We start from the raw sequence: 26,089 nt of genomic DNA, 5'->3' as shown, positions 1-26,089 counted from the left end.
CTGACTTCTAACAGTTATGGTTGACAACTTGGCTGAGGGTAGCCCTGAAAACAGACAGTGCAATTACTCAAATGCTGCTTTACTAGCACACAGTTTTATTTTCCTGTGCTTCGTGTGGAGAGTTTAATGGGACTAACTAACCCAAAATTGTCACAATATGGTTTTTTTGCTTCTATAGATCTTTTCCTTGAACATATGATAAATGTCATGTGGTCACTGGATTTGCTAGAGGTATCATCTTTCTGATGAAATGTAAACCTTACAGTCCTAGACACCGCCTGTGGCCATTAAAGAACCTATGTTACCTTTTCTCAGAAACAGGGTATTTCAATTCCTCTGGTGATTACATTTTGCCTATGTAAACTCCCTGCAGTTTCAGATGAGTCCAGGAGTCTTCACTTTCTGGCCAAAGATGATTGCTGTATAGCTGCATTCTCTTGAACAGTTGCTATGTTTCACCCCAGAAGTGACTGCATTGTAGTGGGAAAAATTAATCTTGGATACGGTTTTGTATGTTGGGTTATAAAGTGCTTAGGTCGCCTTTCAGGTTAAATGAACTATGCAATAAATATCACAGTTATCATTGCTTTTGCATGGTGTCTCCATTGGGAAACTAATCATGTTTCAGCCCATTATTTATTTATTTTAAACTGGTCCTCTGTGTGTTAGAAGAATAACACCTCACCATTGCTCTCTGCTTATGCCCAATTGTTAGTCTCTAAAGTGACACAAGGACTTCTCATTGTCAAAGCAGAACAGTAGTCGACTGCTTGTTCTTTCCCAAATGGACCAAAGCTTAATTGGCAGGGTTTCCACTCCCTGCGTGGAAGGGAAACTTTCCCCTGTTTATCCTTTCTTTTACCCCATACAGACCCTTATCTGTATAGATGCCACTTGTAACCCTTCTGAAATCTGGCAGCCTTCCCTAGGAAACCCAGCTGCAGAAAATGCTGCCCCAGCTGCCTCTTTTTCATAGGTATCCCCCTCTTGTCCTCCAGCAGACCTTTCATTATCAATAAGGCATTAAACACCATCACAGATTAAAGAGAGAAGGGGTGAAATGCTTGGCCACAGTAGTGATGGAAGCATTCGGTCAGTTGGTCTCTGGTTTTTAAGTGGTGCAGCGCAAGCTGTGGAGTTTGTCTTGTTTTTTGAATGAAGACCATAACTCATTCCAAGACTCATGCCAAACCTTGTGAATCTTTTGCAAACTTGGCCCAGACACTTGTGTTTATATAAAAATGTGGAACCAGGTGAGTTTCCCATGGGATGGGATTTCTCACAGAAAGAATCTCTCTGCTCTAGGGATGATCCTTCGTAATGAGGTCCAGCCAAGGGGCATTAAGTGCCTCTGCCTTGGGAGAGCAGTGTTCCTCCTGACTTTTTTTTTTTTTCACTGAGCCACAAAGTTTGGACCCCCAAGTTCAGGGATGTTGGGATCTGGAGTCTTGCTTTGGAATTCCATCTTCTTTTGAATAAAGAATGGGACCGAGAACGACCCCTTTCTGTGCACGCTCAAGCTACCCCATTTAACAGCATCACTGATGGCCCTGCATTGCTGCATCTCTGCTGTGCCAGCTTTCCATGGCTGTGCCATGATGTTCCATTGCTAGTCCAGTCAAACACTGGACAAAGGTGGAGGTGCTTTTCCTTCCAACAGGCATGGCATGATAAGTGGTAATGAAAGGGTTAAAACTCTGTAGTCTCTCCCAAGCCCCGCAATCTGTCTTTCATCGAACTGAGCGTTCACCACATGTCCCAGGGTCCTGGCTGCATAAATTTAGATGATTCTTGATCATGACAACAATGTGAATATTAAATTTATTGCCAGCCCAAATGGACCTAGGTAGGGCAGGGAAGGGAGTAAGTAGTGGGGAGACAACCTGTAATTGCCCCATAGAAGTTTCACTGTATTTGGAAGGGTCTGTAAGAGCCAAGTGAAAATGGCTCTTTGCCAAGCAGCCTTCCTTGTCACGCTGACTGGAGTACAAGAAAAAATGGGGTGAGCTTCAGTGACTGAGACTGAGTTCCTTTTGGATCATGTTCATTAGGTGTTTGCAGATGGAATTCTTCAATGCTCCTGCCAGGTTAGAGGGTTGGCTTTTGTCAACACTTGAAAATGAAGTGTGCAAGAGACTGGAATGTTGTAGGCAGACAGTTCCCTCTGCTTTCTTTATAGATGGTTCCATATATATATACACACATACACACTTTTGTGACAAAAGATACCTTTGCATGTGTCATATGCACATACTCCCCAAGAATTTTTGCATATATATTGTCTTTTTGCAGCTAATCATTTCCAAGTCAATGTAGCATGAGATCTAAGTAAGAGGTCTGTCCCCTTAGATTTAAAGTGCGGGTCACCTTCAGGTATAAAACTATTCTTCAGTCTTGACCCCCCTTCAGAGCTGATGAGGAGGAAAGTTTATGGGGGAGGAGCTGGAGAACTGCATGGGGAATGTATTTAACATTTTTCCGCCTAGTGGAGGCAGACTCCTGAGCTCTAGGAATCACTTATGCTTCTCTATCAGCCCCTTCCGGATGAGCTGAGGAGCGATGTGGATGAGTTTGAGGCTCTCTGATAGCATGGTGGTGGGAGACGTTAGAAAAACCTCCGTTAATGAGGACGGACTTGCATAAGAAGGACTGCGATGACACAGAGCCCTTTTCAGTGTAGGGGGATTTGAAGGATAAGGAAGTGGGAGGGGGGAGGAAGTGGGTCGCCTCCTCCTTCCCCCAGGAGAGAGATTACAACATCCTCAAAAGGGTTAATACTAAAATATCAATGCTTGTGAGCACTTGGATAATGTCTTCCATGTATGGTTTTCAAAGTGCTTTCAAGCATTGCCCCAAACACACCAGGGTAGGAAACAGGCCAGTAAAGTGAAGCACAAAGACATAGATCACTCAGTGAGTCAATTGAATAGAGCCAGGAATAGAACCAAGGAGTCCTAGCTCCCAGGCCCCTCCACTAAACCTGTCACCAACAGACCCCGTGTGACTCAGATCAAGGCTAGGCTGAGACACTTCTCACTTAGCAGAGACTATCCAGTAATGTCAGCTAAAGGCAGGAGAGCTGTAGGGTGGTAAGAGTTTATTAAACAAAGGATTTTATGTTAAGAAAACCAGCCTACCTGTCCGTTTTGGCCTTCTGCTTATCAAGTGCTGCATGTTAGAATGAACACACGTGCTATTTAGTGTTTAAATTTCAGTTACATCTGAGCATAGAGAAATAAAATGAGAAAGGTCTGGTTGTAACTGTTGCAGGAGCTATGGCAATCCGCTGTGCTCTGAGGTAAGACTTAGTTGGCTTTATGGGACAGCATTTCCTGAAGCCACATGCCTGAGGTGAAGTCCTCATTTCCCCTGAAAGCATCCAAACAAGTGAGGAAACTGGGTGAGCGTGTCACTTTCACAGCCACAGTTGTCTGGTAGCTGGGATCTTGAAAACAGTGCAGAATTAGCTGCGTCTCTCTCAATACCCAAATGTGGGACACCTGGGATAAAGACCCAAAAAGCGGGGGGAGACGCAAAGCATTCATGCTGTAAATTGAGAAGGCTGTGGGATTAATTCCTTTAGTGTGTGTGACTCTTTCACTAATGCCAGGTTCATGGGTCTGCATTTCTGATGTAAATAATTTTCAAACATAAAAATGAGGGGACATCATATTTATGCAGAATGTAGTTAACTTTGGGACTGAAATGAGTGACTTGTCTTGAAATGACAACCACTGAGGGGCTCATCTCCTCTCTGTGCTGTCTCTTCAGATATGATAAACCATTGGATTCAATGCAAAGGCAGGATGCCTGGAAGGTGTCTCCCCTAGAAGTTATAATATACCGGGGCACTATGTTAATTTCATCAAAGGGCATGCCCTACAATTTGCCTTTTAATGCCATGTTTTTTCAATACTATCTTGTGGATGAGCAAAGATGAGCCAAATTCTCTGCTGGTGTAAATGGGAAAAAGTCCACCGAAGTCAGGGATCTGTACCCATTTACACCAGCAGAGAATTTTGACCCCCTGACTCTGAATTTGCTGGTTACATAGTAACAAACAGGTAAGCCGTTGTTCCCATTAGCCTCTTGTAACCCGTTGGAATGTTCATGCCAGCCTTCCTTACATGTTCCCTTTGCCAGGCCCTTTGGAGCAGCACCAGTATTGTGTGCTCATGGGAGTGAACACTAATACCTTCCTCCTTTTGAAAACTTCCTCTGCTTCTGAGCTCTCCCTGCCTCTCTGACCAATGCGAAACATCCGGCAGAGCGACTGCTGTTACCCAAAGTACAGTGCACGCTAGTTGACTTGCATTGCATAAAACTCAGTTATCTGCACCCTTGGAACTCAAACAAAAGCTAAAGCTTGTGGCTCATCTGAGTCATGGAAATTGTTTAGCGGGAAGTGGTTTCATTTATTTGCCTAAGCAGACACTGTTTCTAACCATAACTCTTTTCCAAACATAGAGGTCTATGTTTTCCAAATGTTCAAAGCCTCAGAGAGTCTTCCACCACCCTCCTTTCTTCCCCTTCAACTATTCATCTCCTGGAGCCCCCATGATCTATTTATGTACACTTCATAGTCCTAAGGATCTAGTTTCCAGCCTAGACATCAGCTGCTTGTCACCAAAACATCGGCTGATGGAAAATTAAGACAATGAGATACAAAGGTAGATAGAAATTCAAGAAAGACATGTGCAAAGTACTACATTTGGAAGGGAAAAATCAAATGCCCATATACAAAATGGGGAGTAACTAAGTAGGCAGAAATGCTTCCATAAATAATCTGAGGGTTACAGTGGATCACAAATAGAATCTGAGTCCACAGTGTGGTGCTGCTGTGAAAAAGGCAGTTGTCATTCAGAGATGTATTAATAGGAGCATTGTATGTAAGAGAGGGGAAGTAATTCTGCTCCACTTGGCACTGGTGAGGCCTCAGATGGAATATTGTGTCCAGTTTTGGGCACCACACTTTAAGAAAGATGGGACCAAACTGGAGAAAGTCCAGAGGAGAGCAACAAAAACGATAAAAATCTGACCTGGATAAGGAAAGGTTAAAAAAAAAAGTGACATGTTTAGTCTTGAGAAAAGAAGACTGAGGAGGCACCTGAGAACAGTCTTCAAATATGTAAAAGGTTTTTATAAAGAGGATTGTGATCCATTCTAGGACAATGAGTTTACAGCAAGGGAGATTCAGGTGAAGTATGAGGAAAACCTTTCTAACTATAAGGATAGTTAAGCACTGGAACAGGTTACTTAGCAAGGTTGTGAAATGGAGGTTGAATAAACACCTGTCTAGGTCTAGGTATATTTAATTCTGCCTCGGTGTGGGGGGAATGGCTTAGAGGAGCTCTTGAGGGTCCCTTCCAGGCTTGCACTTCTATGATTCTATGAAGGACAAAGTCTGTGCATGTGCACTATGGTAGCAGCACAGGAGCACACACCTAGATTTGTCAGGTACTAAATTTAGTACCACTTTAAAAAAATAACCAAACCTCTTTAATCCACAGTAATGGATGAGTAGAGTCTGAGGGGGGATGTTACTAGGAATCATGGGATGAAATTAACCAAAGGAAAACATAGGCTGGATTTTGGGTGAAAGGTCCTGCAGAGAGGTACTAGATTGGTGGAATAACTTCCCATGGGAAATGGTGGATGCTTCTAACATTAGACTAAACAAAGTACAGGAAAATCTGATGTAGGGAAGGGAACGATCCTGCACTGGCCTCCATATGTATGTGTGTTTGCATATCTTAGATGACCCAGGAAGTCTTTTTGATCTCTAATATCTGTTAATCTAATTGCTACAACCCCTTCAGGGATCTCTTGTACAACCCAGACACTCTCCGAAGAAGAGCAGCGTGTGTTCCTGTGAACATGTTACTTTGCAGTCCAAAGCAGCAGCAGCACAGAGAGCCGAGCCTCACCCTGCCAATTCTTCTAATTTGTTCTGTGCTCTTGCCACCAGCGTGAAAAGGAGAAGCCAGGGGTGGGGGTGGGGGTGGGGGTGGGGGAGCCTTCTGGATGGCCCTTGTTTGCTCATCAAGAATCCCAGAAAGGGGGTGGATGGGTGAAACGAGGACAAGTAGATGTTCTGCCAAATGTTTAAGTAACAGCAGGAGACGATCTGAGCATGGCTGATGTTAGTGCAGCACACACAAAGCAGGACTGGATGGATTTCAGAAGTGCAGAGCGCCTGCATCTTAGGCTTTCCTGAGAGCTGTGGGTGCTCAGCATCTTTAAAGATCAGGCCGTACAACTGGCCTCTTTGCTGTATTAAGTGAAGCATGCTGGAGTTCCCTAAACAGCACTGGGCACCGCAGCTCCTGTCTAGCAAACTGCCTGTGCTGTTCTGTTCCCAGTCTCTGATCTATGACACAGCTATACAGGAGCTAGTGATGAATCCTACAGAGATGCAGAATAGGGGCATTTTGACAAGTTAAACACTTTTATTCGTCCGGATTTCTCTTTTGACTGCAGCGGAGTTTGTCAAGCACACGGATCAGCTAGACAGCTTTATTCAGGGACATTTAATGGAGGTTTCCAGTTAATAATCTCTGATGTTTAAGGGCAAATTCAGAGAGAACATTTCATTTCCTAGTCTTATCTGGAGACTTAAAGAGTCTAAGATAATTTAATTTCAGGTATGGAACAGAAGAAAATGTATCTTTTTATGTCTTGGAAAATCCAATTAATCTCTTTGGCTATACAGACCAGCCCTAGTAGATTACATTCAAAACCAAAGATTTTTTTAAAAATACTGTACACATTAAAACTGTGCCATGATACTTTATTAGCTCGGAGGTGTATTAAAATACACCTTCCTCTTTTAGTCTGAGATTACATTCCCAGTTTGGAAGTGAGACCCTTTCCTGATGAGCAGTATCATTCCTTGGTTTATCTTTAGAGCCGGGCTCCTGGAATAATTTGCCATAGACATTATCTTATGTACAGTAATAACTCTTTGGCCACTTAACATATGTCAGTGAGGCAGATAGGGCTGGAAGTGTTCAAACCTTTTTACTATGAAATGCAAATGCCATGCAGAATTCCAAGGTTTCAGGAATTCTGCCCCTCCTGGATAACAGATTCCTTATCAATATCAGGTACAGGAGAGGAAGAAGGTTGCATTTGTAGAGAGTATAAACATGCGGGCACCCTACGGCTTGTAATAGTTTGAAGTAGCGAGTTTAGTCTCAAGCAAATGATGGGGCTGTGTGAATGCTCCTTATGAGGCTTTGGGGCAAATGAGGTGGCTAGTAAAATAAAAGACGTTCCTGTTTTCCAGCGCCTGTATTTGAGATGTGCTGTGGCACCTCTGCCAGTGCAGGAGTCATGGAAAGCCAGAGAAATCAGAGTGCTTGTGGGGAAGAGAAGAATCTGCATATATTTTTTTTAGCAGTCTTGTCTGAGAAACATGAGACTGTTTCCAGTGGGGAAACTGAAGCTGTAATTAATTTGCTGATGAGCATATATTCAAACTGTTTGGCATTATAAAATATGCATTTGAAAGCGACCTCCTCCTGGGGTTAAGTAGTTAAGTATCCCAGCATTATTTCCAGGGAGTTGATTCATGAAACCGCACACTTGACAACTTGACGCTCCACTTTCAGTAACTGAAAGCCTTTGAGATGATTGACTTTTCAGGATGGCTCCAAGTCCCACAGCTGCAGTAGGAGGCTTTGCTGGAGGAGCACCACTGTATTGCATTCTCCGTTTATCTATAACGATTGGAACTCTTGTCTAATGCCTACAAACCCGAGGGACTGCTGCCAGATCTACTGCATTGTTTGATGAGCAAGGTGCTTTGAGTCTGTTGAGAGGTATTTTCAGTGGCAGGTGCAGCTGCTTCTCCTTTGAGTTGACAAAGGACCATCAATGACAGTGTCTAAGAAACAGGAAGGTAACTTGTAGTTAGGTGGATAATTTTTTGGCAAATAAATCTGAGGTACTGGATTTATTTGCGGGGTGGGCAGGGGTTATTCTGATGCATTTCCTCCCTCTGTGTATTGTAATGTGGGAAAACTCTCCCAAAGAAGCCCTCAGATATTTCCATCTGTTAAAGGAGAGGGGAGGGAAAGATGATGAACTGGCTTATGAAATGGTTAATCCAGTAGCCTTCCGCTGCTCAGACCTAGGGTCAAAACCAGGACCAGTCACATGGAAGACTGAACCCTAGGCATTTGGATTTGTCACAAACCATTGCAGAGACCAGGGGGAGGAGGAAGCATTTGTACAGCAGCTGCCCACTCTGTGCCTGGCGTGGACCAGTGCTGTACTCACTAATTTCCAGCAACCCTAAATTCATCCCAAACTTTAGGGTAAAACAATTGTTAGATTCACTGTGTGCATTTTTAAATCAATCTATGGTATTTATCTGGGTGCCCCACACGTCAGTATGAGAGCACCTGACAATCTAATATGTTTGTCCTCCCAACAGCCTTCTGAGGTAGGGAACCCATCTGAATCTAGCTAGGGATCTGCCTAGAAAAGGTAGCATAGGAAGTGAATGTCCAGTAGTTCATCATTAAACAGGAAAGTGCTGTAAAAAGCACTCTAACAACCTTTGATTGCTCTACAATAAAGCTGAGTCCTACACCTGAGGGACAGAAGGAGCTTGGGGAAAGGTGGAGAGAGAAAGCTCTTCTTTCTGAGCCATGTGGACAAGAGGCGGCCAGGCATAAAACCCAACGAGGGCAGTTCCATTGATCGCCACACTGTGTACATTAGGAAAATCTGATGCTTTACTAAGAAGACTGTAGAGAAGTGACCACAAACTCTGTTTTTTCTGTATCTGCTTCAGCTTCCACTGGTTAAGTACAGTGAGTATCGAGATTATATTGACCGTACCGTAGCTCTCCAGCACCCAGCAGTATCTATCTGTTTAACAACATCTTCTGTGCAGCTGCAACCTAGCCATATCTGGATTAAAAAGCAATATTCCTAAAGGTGTCGTTTCAGAACCTTTGCCAGCTTTCAGCAGGGAAGGTGGGGTGTGAAGAATCAAAGGCTCAGCTGCTCTTTTGCTACTTTTCAGGCCCTTCTGCTTTAAATCACTGTCAGGGAAGGGTTTTCTTTGCTTCCCTCTGTGGTAAACCGGGAGAGCTGGATTTACATTGAAATGCTCAGGCCATTTAGAAAGCCCTCTGCAGATATATAAACAAATGTATCCTTTATTAGCATGTTTCTTTTACCAGGCGGGAACAATGAAGAACTCTGCAAGCTGAAAGAACTTCACCTCTAGCTGTCCTCGGCTTTAAATTATCTGAGGGGTTTTCCCCCCCTTTTTAAAACTGATCCAATAACAGCAGAAATCCTAATGCTAAACCAGGGGGTAACAATTCTCCATTCCGCTTGACTGGAGTCTTCATGTTGACACAGCAACAAACTTTAGGCTACTACTGAAATTTTTCTTACAAAAATAGAAGAGGAAAGAGGAACTCTGCTAGGCCCATTCTGCACGTCTTTGAAATCCTAGAATCCTGAATATCTGAAATGGATAGTAACAGGCACAGCAAAGTATATATTGACCCCTTTGCAGCAGTTAAGAATATTTTATTCCTGCAATGAGTTGTTGGTGAAAGGTGCTATCAGGGCTTTGTTTGCACTTTAATGTCAATCACTGTATAAGTGGGTAATAGAATAGAAGGCGTAACACTTTAAAGGGGCTCTAGGAATCCAAAATGTTAATCCAGAGAAAACAGAGATGAAGGCAACCATGCTTTAGCCAAATTCTGATTGCTCTGGCTGCAGCATTAAGTCTGTAGTAGCCAGTCATATGTTGGCTCGAGAGGAAGGTTATAATAGAAAACTATTGTCACTGGGCTGTGAAAGTTCAGACTGATTTTGCCACTGCAGGCCAGGCTGGGTGTTACAATAGTAAGAACAATAACTAGACACTAAGGGCTTGGCTACACTTACAAATTTGCAGCGCTGCAGCAGGGTGTGAAAACACACCCTCTCCAGCGCTGCAAATTGCGGCGCTGCAAAGCGCCAGTGTAGTCAAAGCCCCAGCGCTGGGAGCGCGGCTCCCAGCGCTGTCCGTTATTCCCCACAGGGAGGTGAAGTACGGACAGCGCTGGGAGAACTTTCTCCCAGCGCTGGGACTTTGACTACACTTAGCGCTTCAAAGCGCTGCCGCGGCAGCGCTTTGAAGTGTAAGTGTAGCCAAAGCCTAAGAACTTTCTATCTAAGGCCCCAAGTAACTTGATACTTAAGCACTTGTCTTGCATTCATCTTTTTAGCTTTCTAACTCCCTCCCTTCAGCTCGGTTACTGATGCCTCTCTGTTCCTTTTTACCTCCAGCAGTGTCACTGCATCCCAACCCCAGGTTTTTCCCGAGTAGCACGTCTGTTCACTTGCACTGAAGTCTGCTGTTTGTGCTTGTTATCGCTTATCTTTAGGCCATGGAGAGTGTCACTGTGGGGAGTGCAAGTGCCATGCTGGTTACATCGGAGACAACTGCAACTGCTCAACAGAGACTAACCGTTGCATTTCGAATGACAGTCAGATGTGCAGTGGCAGAGGCAACTGTGTCTGTGGGAAATGCCAATGCACCGAGCCCGGAGCCTTTGGAGAGACGTGCGAGAAATGTCCTACCTGCCCAGGTGCCTGCAGCACTAAAAGGTACCTCACCAACTGTGCCCATGAATGGCTCACTCTGCATCAGGAAGGGAAATTGTGTTTGATTTCAGAAGTCCTTCAAATAAGGGGCCTCTATCACTGCTTCAGGTTGGACTGGCTGCCTGAGGGTATGCCTTCACTGCAGAGATGGCACCTGGGTTAGCCTAGCCCAGGTGTAAGCAGTGTCTGCCCTGTGTTCCCCCATGTGTGTGTCACTAGGACGTCTGGCTCCCATGGTTCTTTGCGCAGCAGTAGGCTGCATCACTCTGAGTCTTTTCCAATGAATTGTGGGAGAATTGCATGTCCTTTTGGGCACACACAGGGAATTATGGGAAGGCACTGGGGGATTGTTAGCATGTGGCTGGAGGTGTCCAGATGCCTCTCTGGGAAATTTTCCTGCAAACTAGTTTGAGCCTGGCAGAAAGTGACCAATACAGGTCATTTCATACCTTGTTCTAATGCGGGTTCTACGGGGTAATTACTGACAGCCAGATCTGCTTCCCCTGCCTGGAGCAAGGGTTTCATTTCAATGCATCTTGCTATGTGGTACGGAGACAGCACTAGGATGCCAGGGGATGGTTATGATTTAAGAGACTGAAAATACACTGGAAAAGCTGCTTTTGATCATTTAAATGCTTGTAGCCTCACAACAAATATTTATGGTGTCTGTCTTTTCTGCTTTCAGCCATTTCCGAGATGGTCCCACACAAGAAATCTAGATCCCCAAATGCCTGAAATGAGAGAACATTCAGGGCTGGATCCAAATTTAACAGCCGACATCCATCTCTGTAGGGGGTCACACCAAAGTTCCAAATACAAACACACCCAGACAACCAGGGAACTTTGTAATTCAGCCCCACCTCCAGGGTTAATCTGTCCTTAATTTGGAGACGCTTGGCCAAAAGGTTTCTATTTCTTTTATGATGCAGATGTGTGACTCTGTGCGGGGGCGTGCACCAGGGGGGCAAGCAGGGGCAACCCCCCCCCCCCAATAGCCAGTGGGGCATGCAGAACTGCTGCTCTTGGGCTGCGTGGAAGAGCTCTCCCCCCGCAGCCCAGGAGCAAGGGGAGTTTGCTGTCTCCCCCAACCAGAGGAGTTCTGAGCCCCCCACAATCCACCCCCGCACCCAAAGCAGTAACATTTAAATTCCTGCGCATGCCCCTGACTCTGTGGATTAACAGGTCAAGATTCCCTTTGGCAAACAGTTTGTGTGGCAGGTCTGAATGTTCCTGTGGTTTCAAAGATGTTTAGTCTTTCTCTTTGTGTCTGCCTCCTGAAGGGACTGCATTGAGTGCATGTTACATAACTCAGGAGGACTGGCTGATAACCAAACCTGCCCAAAACACTGCAAGGATGAGATCATTACACGTGTGGATGTCCTCAGTAAGTAATGTACAGCACAATCATGGGAACTTCAGGCATGAGGCTGTTGCAACTGGGTAGATTTAGCTGATCTTTGCAAAGAATTGTATTTACCCTGATTGGCATTGAAGCTTTTCCATAAAGTAGGTCACAAATAAAAATCTGGATTTAGAAAGGCTAATCCATTTTCCTACCTCCAGGTTATAATCTCTTCACTGTTACAACATACACCCCCGATCCAACTATTTACCATATGCTGGGTTTATTCTCTTATCCATATCAGCTACACATAACACTTGTAATCTTGACACAGTAAATGTTACTAGATTCAGATTAGATCTGGAATTCAGAATCTAAACACTACATTTCAATTCCCTTGTACATTATGAGCATGCAACTGATTTGTTTTTAAAAGTAAAATCAACCAGTTTTCTACCTAATCTCTTAATAGTGAAGAACCATTTTTGTTAATCAAATAGGTTTCTCTGTTTAGTGTTAATATGTATCTATTCCAGATATTTACATAAGTCATACTGGTTGCACTTTTGCTGTCAGCTTTCTTTTTGAGGATTGCTGCTATGTTGGCTCTATCTTCTGAATCAACGTTTTATTAAGTAAAATTTCATACTCAATTAATTGCCTCGTGGGAGTCTACACTCTTTCTTCCCTCTAGAAGGTCTTAGAGATACACCTAGATTCAGGGCCGGCTCCAGACCCCAGCGCGGCAAGCACGCGCGTGGGGCGGCCCTTTCCCGGGGGGGCGGCAGGCTGGGCCGGCGGACCTGCCGCAGTCATGCCTGCGGGAGGTCCACCGGAGCCCTGGGACGACCGGACCTGCCGCAGGCATGACTGCGGAGGGGGCGCTCGTCCCGCAGCTCCAGTGGACCTCCCGCAGGCATGACTGCGGCAGCTGAAGCGGAGCCGCCGGACCTGCAAACCGTCCGCAGCTGCGGGAGGTCCAGCCGAGCCGCGCGACCAGCGGACCCTCCGCAGTCATGCTCGCGGGAGGTCCGCTGCTCCCGCGGCTCCGGGGCGTCTCCCGCGCATGACTGCTTGGGGCGGCCAAAAAGGTAGAGCCGCCCCTGCCTAGATTTTTCTCTGCTTTGTTACAGAGGCAGGAATAAATGGGAGAGTTTATGAAGACAGGGACGATGCAAAACTCACATGCCTGGTTACATTGTGATCCATAGAGTTAATAGGAAGCTGTCTTGGTTAAGTGATACACTCATACCAGTCTGCACTGCCAAAACTTGCCAAGATCCCAGTCAAATAAATCCTTCAGCAGGAGAAATGAATCATGATTCAGAAGCTTTGGCCATGTAGTGAAGCAAAAATTACTTTAAAAGATGTTTTTATATACATAATACCAAGGATGTCTAGGCCCATTATAGAGAGGTAAGAAGACAAGATCCTTGCGCTGAAGAACTGTTAACAGCCAGCAATATTTAGGGCAGTTACTCTGTCCGGGGCTACCCTAGTGCACAAATGACCTAGGAATAAAGAATATGAAGACCACCTGAGTTGTGTTATGTGCTTTTTGGCTATAGTTAATACAGGAAGTAAGGGGAACAGCATGCAACCCAATGGAAAGTGATTGAGCAGGAAGAGTTAGCAAGTATCTTGTTAGAGTAGAGGAATGCAACCTATGGCACGCGAGCTGATTTTCAGTGGCACTCACACTGATCCTAACCACTGGTCCGGGGGGGGGTCCTCATTTTAATTTAATTTTAAATGAAGCTTCTTAAACATTTTAAAAACCTTATTTACTTTACATACAACAATAGTTTAGTTATATATTATAGACTTAGAGAAAGAGACCTTCTAAAAACGTTAAAATGTATGACCGGCACGCGAAACCTTAAATTAGAGTGAATAAATGAAGACACGGCACAGCACTGTTGAAAGGCTGTCAACCCCTGTGTTAGAGTAACATGTTTTGTGTTGTTGTTTTTTCTGGCACACTCCCTCCTTGTGTCTGTAACATGAACACTTCATTGAGGTGGGATGTTTTCTAGGCCTCTTGGAAGAAGTGAGCTTTAAGGGAGGGGCTTGGCACAGAAAGATGAGGACATTGGGGTGGAACGGACGGCCTTTTCTGAATGAGCAGATAAATTAAGTCATCTCTAACCTTTCACATTTGTAACTTTTTTTAACTTTTTTTGCTGAGTCTGTGAGGGAGGGAAGGAGGGAAATTTGTGGTGAAAATGTGATAGGTATCCTTGTCCTTTTCCAGCTTCCTCTCAGTCTGCCATCCAGGGTCTGTTCCCTTCTCACATGCTTTGAGCTAGTTTTAAACAACGTGAGCAGTGGGGTTCCTACCTCTTCCCATATTATTTCCAGCCTTGTTACAAGCACCAAGAGATTTGAACAGTGGGTCTGTGACACCACATTTAATAACAGCTCACTGCAAAAGCTGCAAGGTTATCAGGCCACTTTAAATCCCTCCAGCCTCTTCACAAAAAGCTACTTTCACGTAACTAGTCTGGTGTTTGTTTGCCACTCTCATGCCTAAGTCTTGCAACACATATGGCCACATTTTTGTGCTGACTTGCACCCTGTGAGATGGCGCTGGGTAGAAGCACAGAATCATGCCTGTGATTTGCAAGCTCCCCTGCTGTTTTGGAAGATGGGGCAGGGCAACTAACAGCCAAGGTTTAGTTTTAAACCTTCTTGTTTTGGCCAGGAACTGTGCTTTTATTCGTTATTACTTTTTTTTAATTTCAATTACTAGAGGATCTGAAGCCTGTTAAGACTGAGAGCAAAACCTGGCTGACGGTATATTCACACTATATAGTGCACATTACAGATGCTTCTTAAGGGCTGGAAAGTTGAGATTTACTTACACTAGTGTTAACATGGATGCAGCTGTATCACTGCACGGTTAGCAGCAGGTACTGTAACGGAGGGATAATCATTTCTCTAGTGAGGCCAGGTCACAGTCAGAAAGGAAAAGGGAGACAGAGGAAATGCAGAAGGACGAAAAATAATAGGGTGAAGTAGCAGGCTCATAAATGTGATCATTTTCCCATTGATACTGAATCTGAGAGTAAGGCATTCAGCAGCTACTACTATCAATGGTAACTGTAGCCTGGATTTTCAAGGTGCCTAAGCAAGTTAGCTGTCCTGCTCTCATTTGAAATTAATGGGATATGGGTGTCTAACTCCCTTAGGCTCATTTGCAAATCCCAGCCTACAAGCTTAGTCGGTACACAAAGGCTGTATTCTGCCCTTGAAGATGGTGCAAACCTTGCACTGACCTCAGTGGGGATTGAGGGGGAACCGTGAATACTCTGAAATTTGTACCCCAGCTCACCGACCTTAATTATACATGGAATTCAGCCCTCTGCTTTAAACGCTACAAAGCTCTACTTGGAACTGAGACTGGCCAGGGCAGCACATTTGAAATCCAACTGATTATTTTGCACCCATGTTATAACTTCCCTGCAATGACAAGATTTCCAAAGAAACCACGGATGGACCTTCTAGTTATAACGGCAGCAGTAGCACAAGCAGCCTGCTCTTTCTTCTGTGGTACATTAAAAAACCAAAACAAATTCCTACTTCAAACAAGTCTTCTAATTTCCTGCCACTCCTCCACTTTCACCTTTTCTCCCTCAACTTATTCCTCTCTCCCCCCCGCCACCCCCCCACTTCCGTCTCAGTCTTGAAAAAATAAACCTCCTGATTATTTCCGGAGAGAAAACAATTCAGCACATTTGGAATGCAAGTCGAGCGATGGATTGTGGTTTTGCTAACATCCTCATTTATGTCAACAGTTCGCTGCTGGACCGATATCCATCACTTTATCCACAGCTTTCCAAATTTAAGAGAAAGGAAAAGAAAAATGGCTGCCTTTTTAACCTGCATAGGATGGTACTGTCGAAAGAAAACATCATGTCAGCTTTTATATTTGCCCTGAGTATCTTACTGTTACATGCACCACTGAGTGCAAGTTTAACCTCTTCAAAATGTTTGTGTGCGTGATCGTTAATTATTACTTGTGTTACGCTAGTGCCTAGAAATCCCAGCCAAAGCACTGTAGAAACACACGGGGTATGTCTACCTTGCAGTCAGAGGTGTGATTGCACCCTGTCTTTAATCTAGCTAACATGGCTAAAAAGAGTGAATGGTGGCCCGGACATCACCATGGCTGTACAAGCCTGCCTGGAACCCTAGGGATGTACTCGTATTTCTAGCCATGGAGGGTCTGTGCCACTGCATCTTCACTGCTGCGTTTTAGCCACACTAGCTAGATTAAAGCTAGCATGGGCATGCCTACTCGAGCTGCAATCACACCTCTGATTTGCAGGGTGAACATACCCATAGTGAGATCTTCAGGGCAAGGACCATCTCTTACAGCCTAAATAGGGCAAAAGCTGGGAGGGGAAGTGCCTTGCCCAAAGTCATGTAGTAGGCAGGGGATTAGAACCCCATTCTCCTGATGCTCAAGATGGTGCCCTGCCCACCAGACCACACTGGCTCCCTGATGTGGCAGTGTGGGTATCTGTAGAGTGCCCGTCACTGAAGGATGTCTGCACTGAGTATTTTCATATCTCCAGATCGTCATGTTTGCTAGTGCTCTGTTGTTCTATTTAAACCTCAACCTTCCCCACAAATCATAATCAGATTGCGCTCATTTCCAGGCCCTCTTTGTTTTGTATTTTTCCCCGACTCCTCCAGTATGTGAAGGGAAGTGCAGCTGAACTTGCAAAGGGATTTTTCCAAGGTTCTGATTTGCTTGACCTTCTTTCAGAGACCCATATTAATTTCTCGGTTTGTATGAAGTAGGCTAAACCCACCCAGACACTTCTTTCATAGCCATTTACTTGTATTCATAGAAGAGCGTCCAGATGATAGATACAAAGCTAAGGTACCGTGGTTGGGTTGTGGATTTTTTTTCTTCCCTCTAGTGTTAATGGTTTCTTCTATTTCAGCTATTTGAATTGTTCCGTAATGTGCACCATATGTACCAACAGGAAGCTCCTTGTATTTAAAGGAATTCAAAGTCCCCAGAGTTATAGAATTCCAGAAAACACATCCAGCTCTGAGGCCAGATCTTTGAATGGTAGAGGCTTTTCTTCCTGCAGAAAGAAAACAGCTGAACAACAAATGTCTGAACATTATATCACCATGTGGAGATGCCATACCACCAAATGCTACAGAATGTCTTCAGTGTTTAACGTGTGTTTGAGATGCACTGGGCTCTTACACTGCTAACAGAACCTCAGGAATGTTCTTCATTTCATTCCAGAAACAGATGACCAGCACTCAGTCCTGTGTGTCTACCCCGTGAATGACTGTGTGATGAAGTTCACCTACTCGGAACTTCCCAGCGGAAAGTCCAATCTCACTGTCCTCAAAAAGCCAGGTTGTTTCTGCATTTGTTTTTTGTTTTGTTATAAGATGCCAGCTCCTAAGAGGTGCTAGGCTGCTGCTGAATGTGTCTGCTTGTCAGAAAGGCTAACTGCTCCCCAGTAATAGCGGCATTAGCAGATTCTGGGTAAGGAGAAAGCTTGGAGTCCTCCTCCGAAACAGGCTTTTAAGGAAACTAAGATCGATGTTTGGGGAAACTGAGTCCAGGCTGACCGTACAGTTCATGGAACTCTAAGCTGGGTTAGATGGGGAGCAGAAAATCAGCATGTCCTACACCCATATATCTCTACTGTCCCACATAAGGCCATTTTCCAGGTCCTGCTGTTAAATTCTCCCACAGTAGGGAGGCTGTTACAACATAAATCTGTCACAAGGCCACCAAGATGGGGTAGAGAGAGGCTCTATGGTGGTATTGTGTGTGCGTGCTGCCTTGTTTCTGCCTGTCCCTAGACATAGTGTCAGCCTCCTTGTGACATGATGGGGTGTGTTTTGAACTGGGGTAGCAGGGGTACTTGGAAGATACAGCACCAAAAGGAAGAGTGAGGTGGGTTCTGGGAGAGACACCACTGAGGAGAGGGAGGAGTCTGAGAGAGCACACATGACAGAGATTTCCCTCCCAAATGTGCAACAGAGCACGAGACAGTGGAGGGAAAGGGGAGACACAGCAGTGGGGGACAGTTGAGGAGCAGTGAAGGGTCACAATCATTTTGGGCGAGTGACTCCATTGTGGTATCAGAGTGGAGGTGAGGTGAGTTACTTCAGTCTCTAGTTCCACATGAGGGGGAGGAGAAGAGGCAGGAAATTGGTGCAACCTGTCAGCCGAGCTGGCACAAAGCCCCTAACTGTGTGCGTCCCCAAACAGCTGCTTGAACTGGTTGGGCTGAAAGCCAGTCCTGAAGAGAGCAAAGGAATCTGGATGATTTAAAATGCATTGACTAGAGCAGGGGTGGGCAAACTTTTTGGTCTGAGGGCCACATGGGGGTTCTGAAACTGTATGGAGGGGCAGTTAGGGAAGGCTGTGCCTCCCCAAACAGCCTGGCCCCCGCCCCCTATCTGCCTCCTCCCACTTCCCACCCCCTGACTGACCCTCTCAGAACCCCCCACCCATCCAACACCCCCCCCCCGCTCCTTGTCCCCTAACCACCCCCTCCCAGGACCCCACCCTCTATCCAACTCCTCCCCATCTCCCTGTCCCCTGACTGCCCTGCCCCCTATCCACTCCCCCACCCCCTGACAGGTCCCCCAGGACTCCCACACCTATCCAACCCCCCCGTCCCCTGACCACCCTCCTCCCCCAGAACCTCTGTCTGTCCCCTGACTGCCCCCCATCACCTCCTGTCCCTTATCCAACCCCCCCACTGCCCGCCCCCTTACCATGCCGTTCAGAGCACCAGGTCTGGCAGCCACACTGCCCAGCTGGAGCTAGCCACACCGCCGCGCAGTCTAGATGGTTCTTGCAGCTGCGCTGCCCGGCAGGAGCTCGCAGCCCCACCGCCCAGAGCGCTGGCAGCACGGCGAGCTGAGGCTGCAGGGGAGGAGGGGCCGGGAGCTAGCCTCCCCGGCCGGGAGCTCACTTCTGGCCTAGAGACCCAACACCCCTGATCCAAATGCTGAGTTTCATGGCCTGTGCTCCTCTCTGATATTGGCATGAAGATGACTGCAAAACTTTATCACAAACCTGGCTGAAGAAATCAGAAATATCTATTGTCAAATCTAAAAGCATCCAGTGTGTTGAGTTTCCAGATACAGTCCCTATACAGTCACCTGCCAGCTGAATTAATTGTGAGATTCTCAGTGTTCCTGCTCATAAACTCCTGTTCATAAACCACAGCAACTATAGAATTTTTTTTTTCTATTTCCAAACACTGATCCTGGCCCAAGTAGCATATAATGTCTGTGTCCACTAGCATGTGATCCTGCTGGTCTCGCTAGACCATGGCTAAAGGCAGCTGTGTTTCTGGCATGTGAAGCATTTATTACTTTAATAAGCTGCAAGCCATTTTCCCAAACAAGCACCCTGGTGGTGTTGTGAAATGAACCAATCAGCATGGCACAATAGCTGCTAGCAAGTCTGCACATGTCTCCTGAGGCATAAGCCATTCTGGACCTGGCCTCAAGAGACTGCAAAATTTGCACTTGCAGCATCTTATGCCTGATTGAAACAGCAGAGCCATTAACCATTATTTAATAAACTCGCTTAATGAGTCCAATGATCTCCTATTTTCATGCTCAGGATGTGCAGGAGCTGAAATAGCCACTTGCCCCCGGCACTTTCAGTTGTACTAAGCCCTTAACCCTCTGTGCTTGCACTGGGTCCTCCTGCATTACAGAAACGTGGCTGGTGTTGCTGGCAGCAGTGCAGTAGATCATAAACAAATGTTGGGCAAAATTCTCACCCCATTGAAGTCAATGGGAGTTTTGTGATTTTCGTCAATGGGGCACAATTTCCCCTATTTGTGTTAGAGAAAATCGCTTTAAAACTTCAGATAGAAAGGACAACGCCAAGGTAAATCTCTTGTGACAGTGTAAATCAGGAGCGACTCCATCCGAGTCCGTGGAGTTCTCGCTCTCTCTGCTCCCTGCATCTGAATGGTCTAATGTTACCCAGTGCACATTCCATGTTAGGGCATGTCCCTCACTGAAGCTGATTTTCTTTTTTTCCTCACTAGAGTGTGGTTCTGCACCCAACGCCCTGACCATCTTGCTGGCCGTGGTGGGCAGCATCTTACTGATAGGAATTGTACTTCTGGTTGTCTGGAAGCTGCTTGTCACCATTCACGACAGACGGGAGTTTGCCAGATTCCAAAGCGAGCGCTCCCGGGCGAGATATGAAATGGTAAGGGGCGCTGCATGGGGTAGGGATAGGGGTAGGGTTAGAGAAGGTTCATGGATTGGGGATGAGGGGCCATGGACGCTCATGATGAGGGTGTCAGACTTAAAGGAAGACTTATCTGACTTGATATGAATGTTGCCGGCACAGAGGCCCCGAGGCAGCAAACAGTGATTTGTTGCCCGGTGTGCTTTGCTTTAATAAACACAGTTAACTTGGGTTTTTTGGTTTTTTTTTTGGCTTTTTTTTAACTTTTACTTTTACACCTTTTGTTAACAATGAACACATACACATTGCCGTTATACAGTACATTAATCTTATTAGTTAATGTATGCCACATATACCCTTTTACTAAATTAACCTTATTATAGAGCTTTGGAACAACAAGCCAGGACAAGCACACCCACTTTGAGGAGTTTATTTAATACAAACTTTAGTTTAATAGCTTTTTACCATTTTCAGCCCACTGGCTAGAAGTTTGAGGTAGCCAGAAGGATTTTATGCACAATATGGGGAGTGGGTTAACTTTTTATGTTCTTGCTTTTAAAGACTGTTAGTATGCAAATTTTAAAAACAATTTTTAATTAAAAGATTTGGCCAATGAAGTTTTTTCCCCTTACTTAAGGAAATGTATTAGACTTTAGTATATTACATTTTCCTGATGTATTTAAACACTTTGTACTTTAAGTTGAACAAAACAAGTATTTGCATTTTAATTTAACCCTTTTACTTGATTTTAAACCAGACCATGAAAATATTAAACACAACAATTTTGGCCACGAGACAAACACCACAAGACAGAACATAGAACAAAAAACATAATTTTTACTCTGTCAGTAAATGCATGGTATGTTGAATGCTGTTCAGCTGGCATTAGTTTTTTTTGATTATTTGAAAGACAAAAACAGAGGTTTGCCCCTTCTGGGCAGTTAATTATTGCTTAAAATATACAAATACCCTTGTTGATTTTAGGCAAAACAGGGGAATTACCCCATATTTTCTTGTAGATGTTTTATAGGCAGCCCAGGTTTTAGTGGCCTTTTATTTTATTAGTTAGATAATTTGCATTAACACAGATGCTTTTTGGCTTGCTTTTACTTTTAACTTTTGCTTTTAAACACTGAAAGAAAACATTACCACTTATAGTGCCCTAGAGCCTAATAAAATTTTAATTACATAGCACTGTATACATTTTTTAGCTAATTTAACAAAATTGTTTATAGCCAAATGATTGCAATTTAATAATTTTTTTGCCTGAATTTATTTACAAACATTTTAAAGACACCAAAAACTTTTTTTTAGCATTTTTACAAGGTTTAACTGCTGTTTTTTTTAGCAACTACAGAGTTAACTTTTTACTTTGCCTTAAATTACTTACTTGTTTTAGCCTGTTTTTTAATTTTTTTGTCTGTTGCCTGCCCGCCTGGGCCCGATTCTGTTTTTTTTGCTGAACCGTTGTTTTCATGGGTACCAATTTATTATACTACCAGTTTAGCTAGGAGGGTGGGCTTCTCAACTAGCCCCCACTTTTCTGGTCTTTTTCCTAAAACATTTTTACTTACAAGACTACCCGAGTTCTTTTTTTTTTTTTTAACCACTTTATTGCCCAGTCCCGCTACAACTGGGGGTAGATTCACCTGCCACCCTTTCCGGTTAACCAGGGTGGAGAGAGGAATGCTAAACCCCCCTTCAGTTTTTAGACTTACTGCGGCTGAGAGTGGGCACACCTTTAATTATGCAACCCTTAACATATAACACCAACAGTACCAAACAAAGCAAACATAAAATAACAAGGGTAAAACAGATAGATGGTGTGAATTTTGCAGGGCTCCCCCATTCTCTATTGCTTATTAAACCGTGACAAATTTTTATTACCAATTAATTTTTTATGTTAGGTGATCAGGCTGACACTGCAGGATGTTGGGGGAAGATAAAACACACCATACAACCGAATTTTAAAGCTTTATTAAAAATAATAAAACAACAATGGAGAGTGTTGGGAACGCTTCCACATTACTCAGGAAAAATATGAATGCCCCAAGCCTTAAGCCACTTTAATACTTACACATATCCAGACTGTTTATGTCTGTATATAACATTTAGAGAAGGGGAATAGCCGGATGGGAGATTATTTTGTATACAGCTTGTCCAGAATTTTTAACATGCTTTTACTTTTGGGAGGGCTGTTCTTTTACACCCTGGAATCTCCTGCGGTATTTTTTTCAGAGATTCCAGTTCAGATTTTAGCCTGTGGCTTTTCCAGTTTTACCAAGCCAAGCTGAATTTTAAATTAACCCGTTTTTAGACAAATTGCTCACACTGTGTCAAAGGCTCTTCTTTGGTGATTAAAAGCTCCTCTGAGATATATGATTTTATCTAGATTGAAGGTACCTTTTAATGGGCATTGTTTAGATATAAAGATTTTAATTTTTTAAATACCTGCAGGTTTTAGGACTATAATGTACGTACATGTAACCTGCCGGGATACCCTTAGGGGGTGAGGTGGAATATTTAGACTGTTCCTTACCCATTTTTTACTTACACACACACACCAAGGCCATTATTTTTTATTACCACGATGCATTTTATTTTGCTGCACAGTTAATAAATTTAGATGGCGTGAGCCCAACAGAGACAGACGTCCCCACGGACAGTTTTTTTTTAGTGCAGCTCTGGGGCATATGATGGGGGATTTTTACAAGAGCTCTTTATACAAACAGCTTTAGAAGCTACCTGTTCGCTGACAAAACAGGAGTAATTGAAGGATTGTGTTGTAATTAAGTGATTTTTCCGGTGGCCACCTTTCCTGGCTCTCTAGCTGATACTGAGGCCAGTTTACTGTACAGAATTTTTTCGGTTTACTTTTAGTCAATGGATCTGATTTAAACACTTTTTAATTTGTCAGAATGCATTCTAAGGGTGTACACCGTGCCCTGCCTGTACTTTGTTCCTGCCCCATACCTATGGGAAGACACTGGGCGTCCCCAGGTCTTAACAGGCAAACAAAAGGTTAACAGCACTGGACTGTTCCTACCTTATCCACGAGACCGGTTCCCCACCGTCGCCCGCAGCTGCTTTTTCACTACTCGAGCGCGTTGCACCGTTGTGTCTTTTAAGGTCGGCCTGACGCGTCTCTGCCGAGGCCCCCGGTAAAGGCACCGGTGCGCGCTGGGCGTCGGCTGTGACCATTGTCCGCCGCCATTGGAGGAGTCCGGGCAAGGCACAATTTTGCCTCGAGCCCACCCAGGGACGCCAAAACTGTTGCCGGCACAGAGGCCCCGAGGCAGCAAACAGTGATTCGTTGCCCGGTGTGCTTTGCTTTAATAAACACACCAAGGTGGAGAAGCAAACCAGGTTTATTTGAGCCCAAATAAGGTGCAAGGGAGACATAGCAATTTTAAATTCTGCACCCAGATACAAACAGCTTTTTTTTTTATACATGATTTTAGCTAAGCATTTTTATTTTTTCCACACTTTTTATTTTCCTTTACCCCCCTTCTTGCCCCTTCCGTCTATTTTCATGTACCAAATACACTTTGCAATAGCAATTACACTAAACAGGTTAAATTATACTTGGCAAAAACCACTTTAGCTTGTTAGTAACTCTTCTGTAAACAGTTATTTTGTTTTACTCCCTCTTTGAGCAAGCAGGCTCATTATAGCAGGCCTTGTTATTACCTTCTGGTGCAGGTGTTATAACTAATAACCATTCTTTGTTGCCGGCCTGTTAGGTTAATTAAAGTTTAAACATAAACATAAAAGCACTTTGGTCAAACATAAAGTAACTTTAGTTTATTTAGGCCTACTACAAAAGGCTTTATTAACACTTATGGTTTTTTACCCTTTTAAGTTACCTAAAGTCATGCCTAGTAACACCAACATGAAGATGCTATTGGCAAAATTGTGCCCTGCTTCACGCAGGTGTGCTGCAGGGTGGGGGTGGGGCAATCTGGCCCCATTGAACTGTGTGTGCTCTTACTCTGGTTAATTGCAGCTCCTTATAAGGGAATAATGCTGCACCCTGCGTAAGGGAATATCCAAATACTCAGCAATGTTTTGTTCAGTCTTCAATTTTAATATTGATATTACCGGTACTGTAGTAGATGCCCCAGCTGAGATCAGGGCTCTGTTGTGCTAGATTTTGTGCACTCACACATTAGGAGACAGAATTTACAGTCTAGATTGTAACTACCCATTGCAGACTAAAGTACTAACTTTGAGCAAGCCCTTTGTAATTGCATTGAGGATTATCCTGTTACTTAAAATGTACATTGTCTTTTTGATGAAACTATAAGGTGGTTTTTGTGGTGATTCTGCCCCATGCTGGTTAGCTTTGTCAATTGGAGATGTCAATAAGGAAACGGCTTCTGCAGGTTTTCCTGTGTTCGCTGCTTTGCCTTACCTTTGTTATCTGCTCTAGGTTCTAGGAAATTCTCCTAGAATAAGGAGACAGGATACTGAATTAAATTAGATGGAACACTGGTGCAGTCTGCTACCAGGTTTCCTGTGACAACACCACCGCAACCCAGTTTCTGTTTGTATTTGAATAACACATTCCAGAGGAAGCCAAATGGAGATTTATCTCTGAGCAAATGTGGTTTCCTATCAGTGTTACTGTCATTCATATTCTTTTCTGTTGGATTTTTTTTTAGGCATCCAATCCTCTTTACCGAAAGCCTATTTCTACGCATAGCTTAGATTTCACATTCAACAAGCTAAGTAAGTCCTATAATGGCACAATTGATTGACTGCATATGAGAAATCTGACGCAACCAGAACTGGAGTGCTGTGGACAATTGCTTGACTTCATTGCTGCTTCCTGAATTGAAGCTGGAATCCTTTTCAGTGGAGAATACCTTTAAAGCAAGACTGATCATTGACAGAAGGCTGTTCTTTGCACAGTAAAGACAAGTGGCTCAGCAGGGCATGTGCCGTATGATTCCTGGACACACAGACATGCTCTTGGGCTCATTGCTGGTGCTCATTGACTCTGAGAGGTGCGGAACTCTTCATACCCCAGCTTTTTGGATACCTTAAACCCTCCAGCTCAGCGAAACAAATGCCATATTGCAGCTTCAGACATATACCGGTAGAAGAGGTGACTAGGCCAAATTCAGGGAGACCGTGCCATTGCAAGTCTTTAGGGGAAAATTAGCTTAAACGGGGTGTTGGAAGCAGTTGTGTAAAAAACTAGGACCCAGGTGTTCTGCAGTCTTTAGAATCTTTTTTTATATTAAAAAAATAAAACTGTTGTGCATATATGATGTTATCAGTATCGTCCAGTGTTTCCCTGGCATTCCCTACAGCAAATGCGTTTTTGGGAGGCTGCTGCTTTTAACTCTTGTAAGCATAAATGGATCAGTTTTAGACTCTTATAAGCAGAGCTATACATTTAAGTGAATGCAAAAAAGCTTTTGCAGCCATGGCGACTGCTGAAGACGTCTCACGTCGGCTTAGTGCAGGGGTTCTCAACTGGGTGCGTAGGACACAAACAGTTGTTGCAACCAGCCTGGCATTCCCATATTGCTAAATGGAAGGGGCATCCTGGGGGAATCCTATGGAAAGGTTCTTTGCCCTGTGTTATGCAAGAGGCTAGAACAGCCTGGTACTTACAAGCGCAGTCTTCTTCCACGAGCAGTGGGGTAATGGCTTTTGCTTTTGGTACCAAATGGCTGATGGTTTTTAGAGACTGAAGCTTCCTGTCCGTGTCCCTACCACAGGGTTTAAGCTATTCCGTCTGCTTGCTGCAACGTTGGCCCAATCTGAATGTTGCAGCAGGCCTTTGGCGCTGGAAAATACATACAAGACAGTACAGCTGCCACTGTTCCGTTCTGTGTTGCTGACTTTGTCACTCTGCCCTGAGCTAGTCAACGGCAGGAAATGTGCCAGGAAAAAGCACA

The 26,089-nt window shown here is 44.3% G+C and overlaps 1 protein-coding gene across 2 annotated transcripts in view; it reads left to right on the top strand.

Moving 5' to 3' along the window:
- Positions 1-25,448, top strand: part of ITGB5 (integrin subunit beta 5) — a 129,195-nt gene extending 103,747 nt beyond the window's left edge. For both annotated transcript variants that reach the window (XM_045032444.1, XM_045032443.1), the window contains exons 11-15: positions 10,404-10,626; positions 11,904-12,007; positions 17,238-17,354; positions 20,029-20,195; positions 24,842-25,448. In XM_045032444.1, the coding sequence (XP_044888379.1) occupies positions 10,404-10,626; positions 11,904-12,007; positions 17,238-17,354; positions 20,029-20,195; positions 24,842-24,937 (707 nt within the window). In that variant the 3' untranslated portion in view covers positions 24,938-25,448. The remainder of the gene's footprint in view (positions 1-10,403; positions 10,627-11,903; positions 12,008-17,237; positions 17,355-20,028; positions 20,196-24,841) is intronic.
- The last annotated feature ends 641 nt before the right edge of the window (positions 25,449-26,089 follow it).

Source organism: Mauremys mutica, chromosome 10 (genome assembly GCF_020497125.1).
Source record: "Mauremys mutica isolate MM-2020 ecotype Southern chromosome 10, ASM2049712v1, whole genome shotgun sequence".
Taxonomy (NCBI): domain Eukaryota; kingdom Metazoa; phylum Chordata; order Testudines; family Geoemydidae; genus Mauremys; species Mauremys mutica.
The sequence above is the reverse complement of the archived record's forward strand: the minus strand, read 5'-3'. Positions and strand labels throughout refer to the sequence as shown.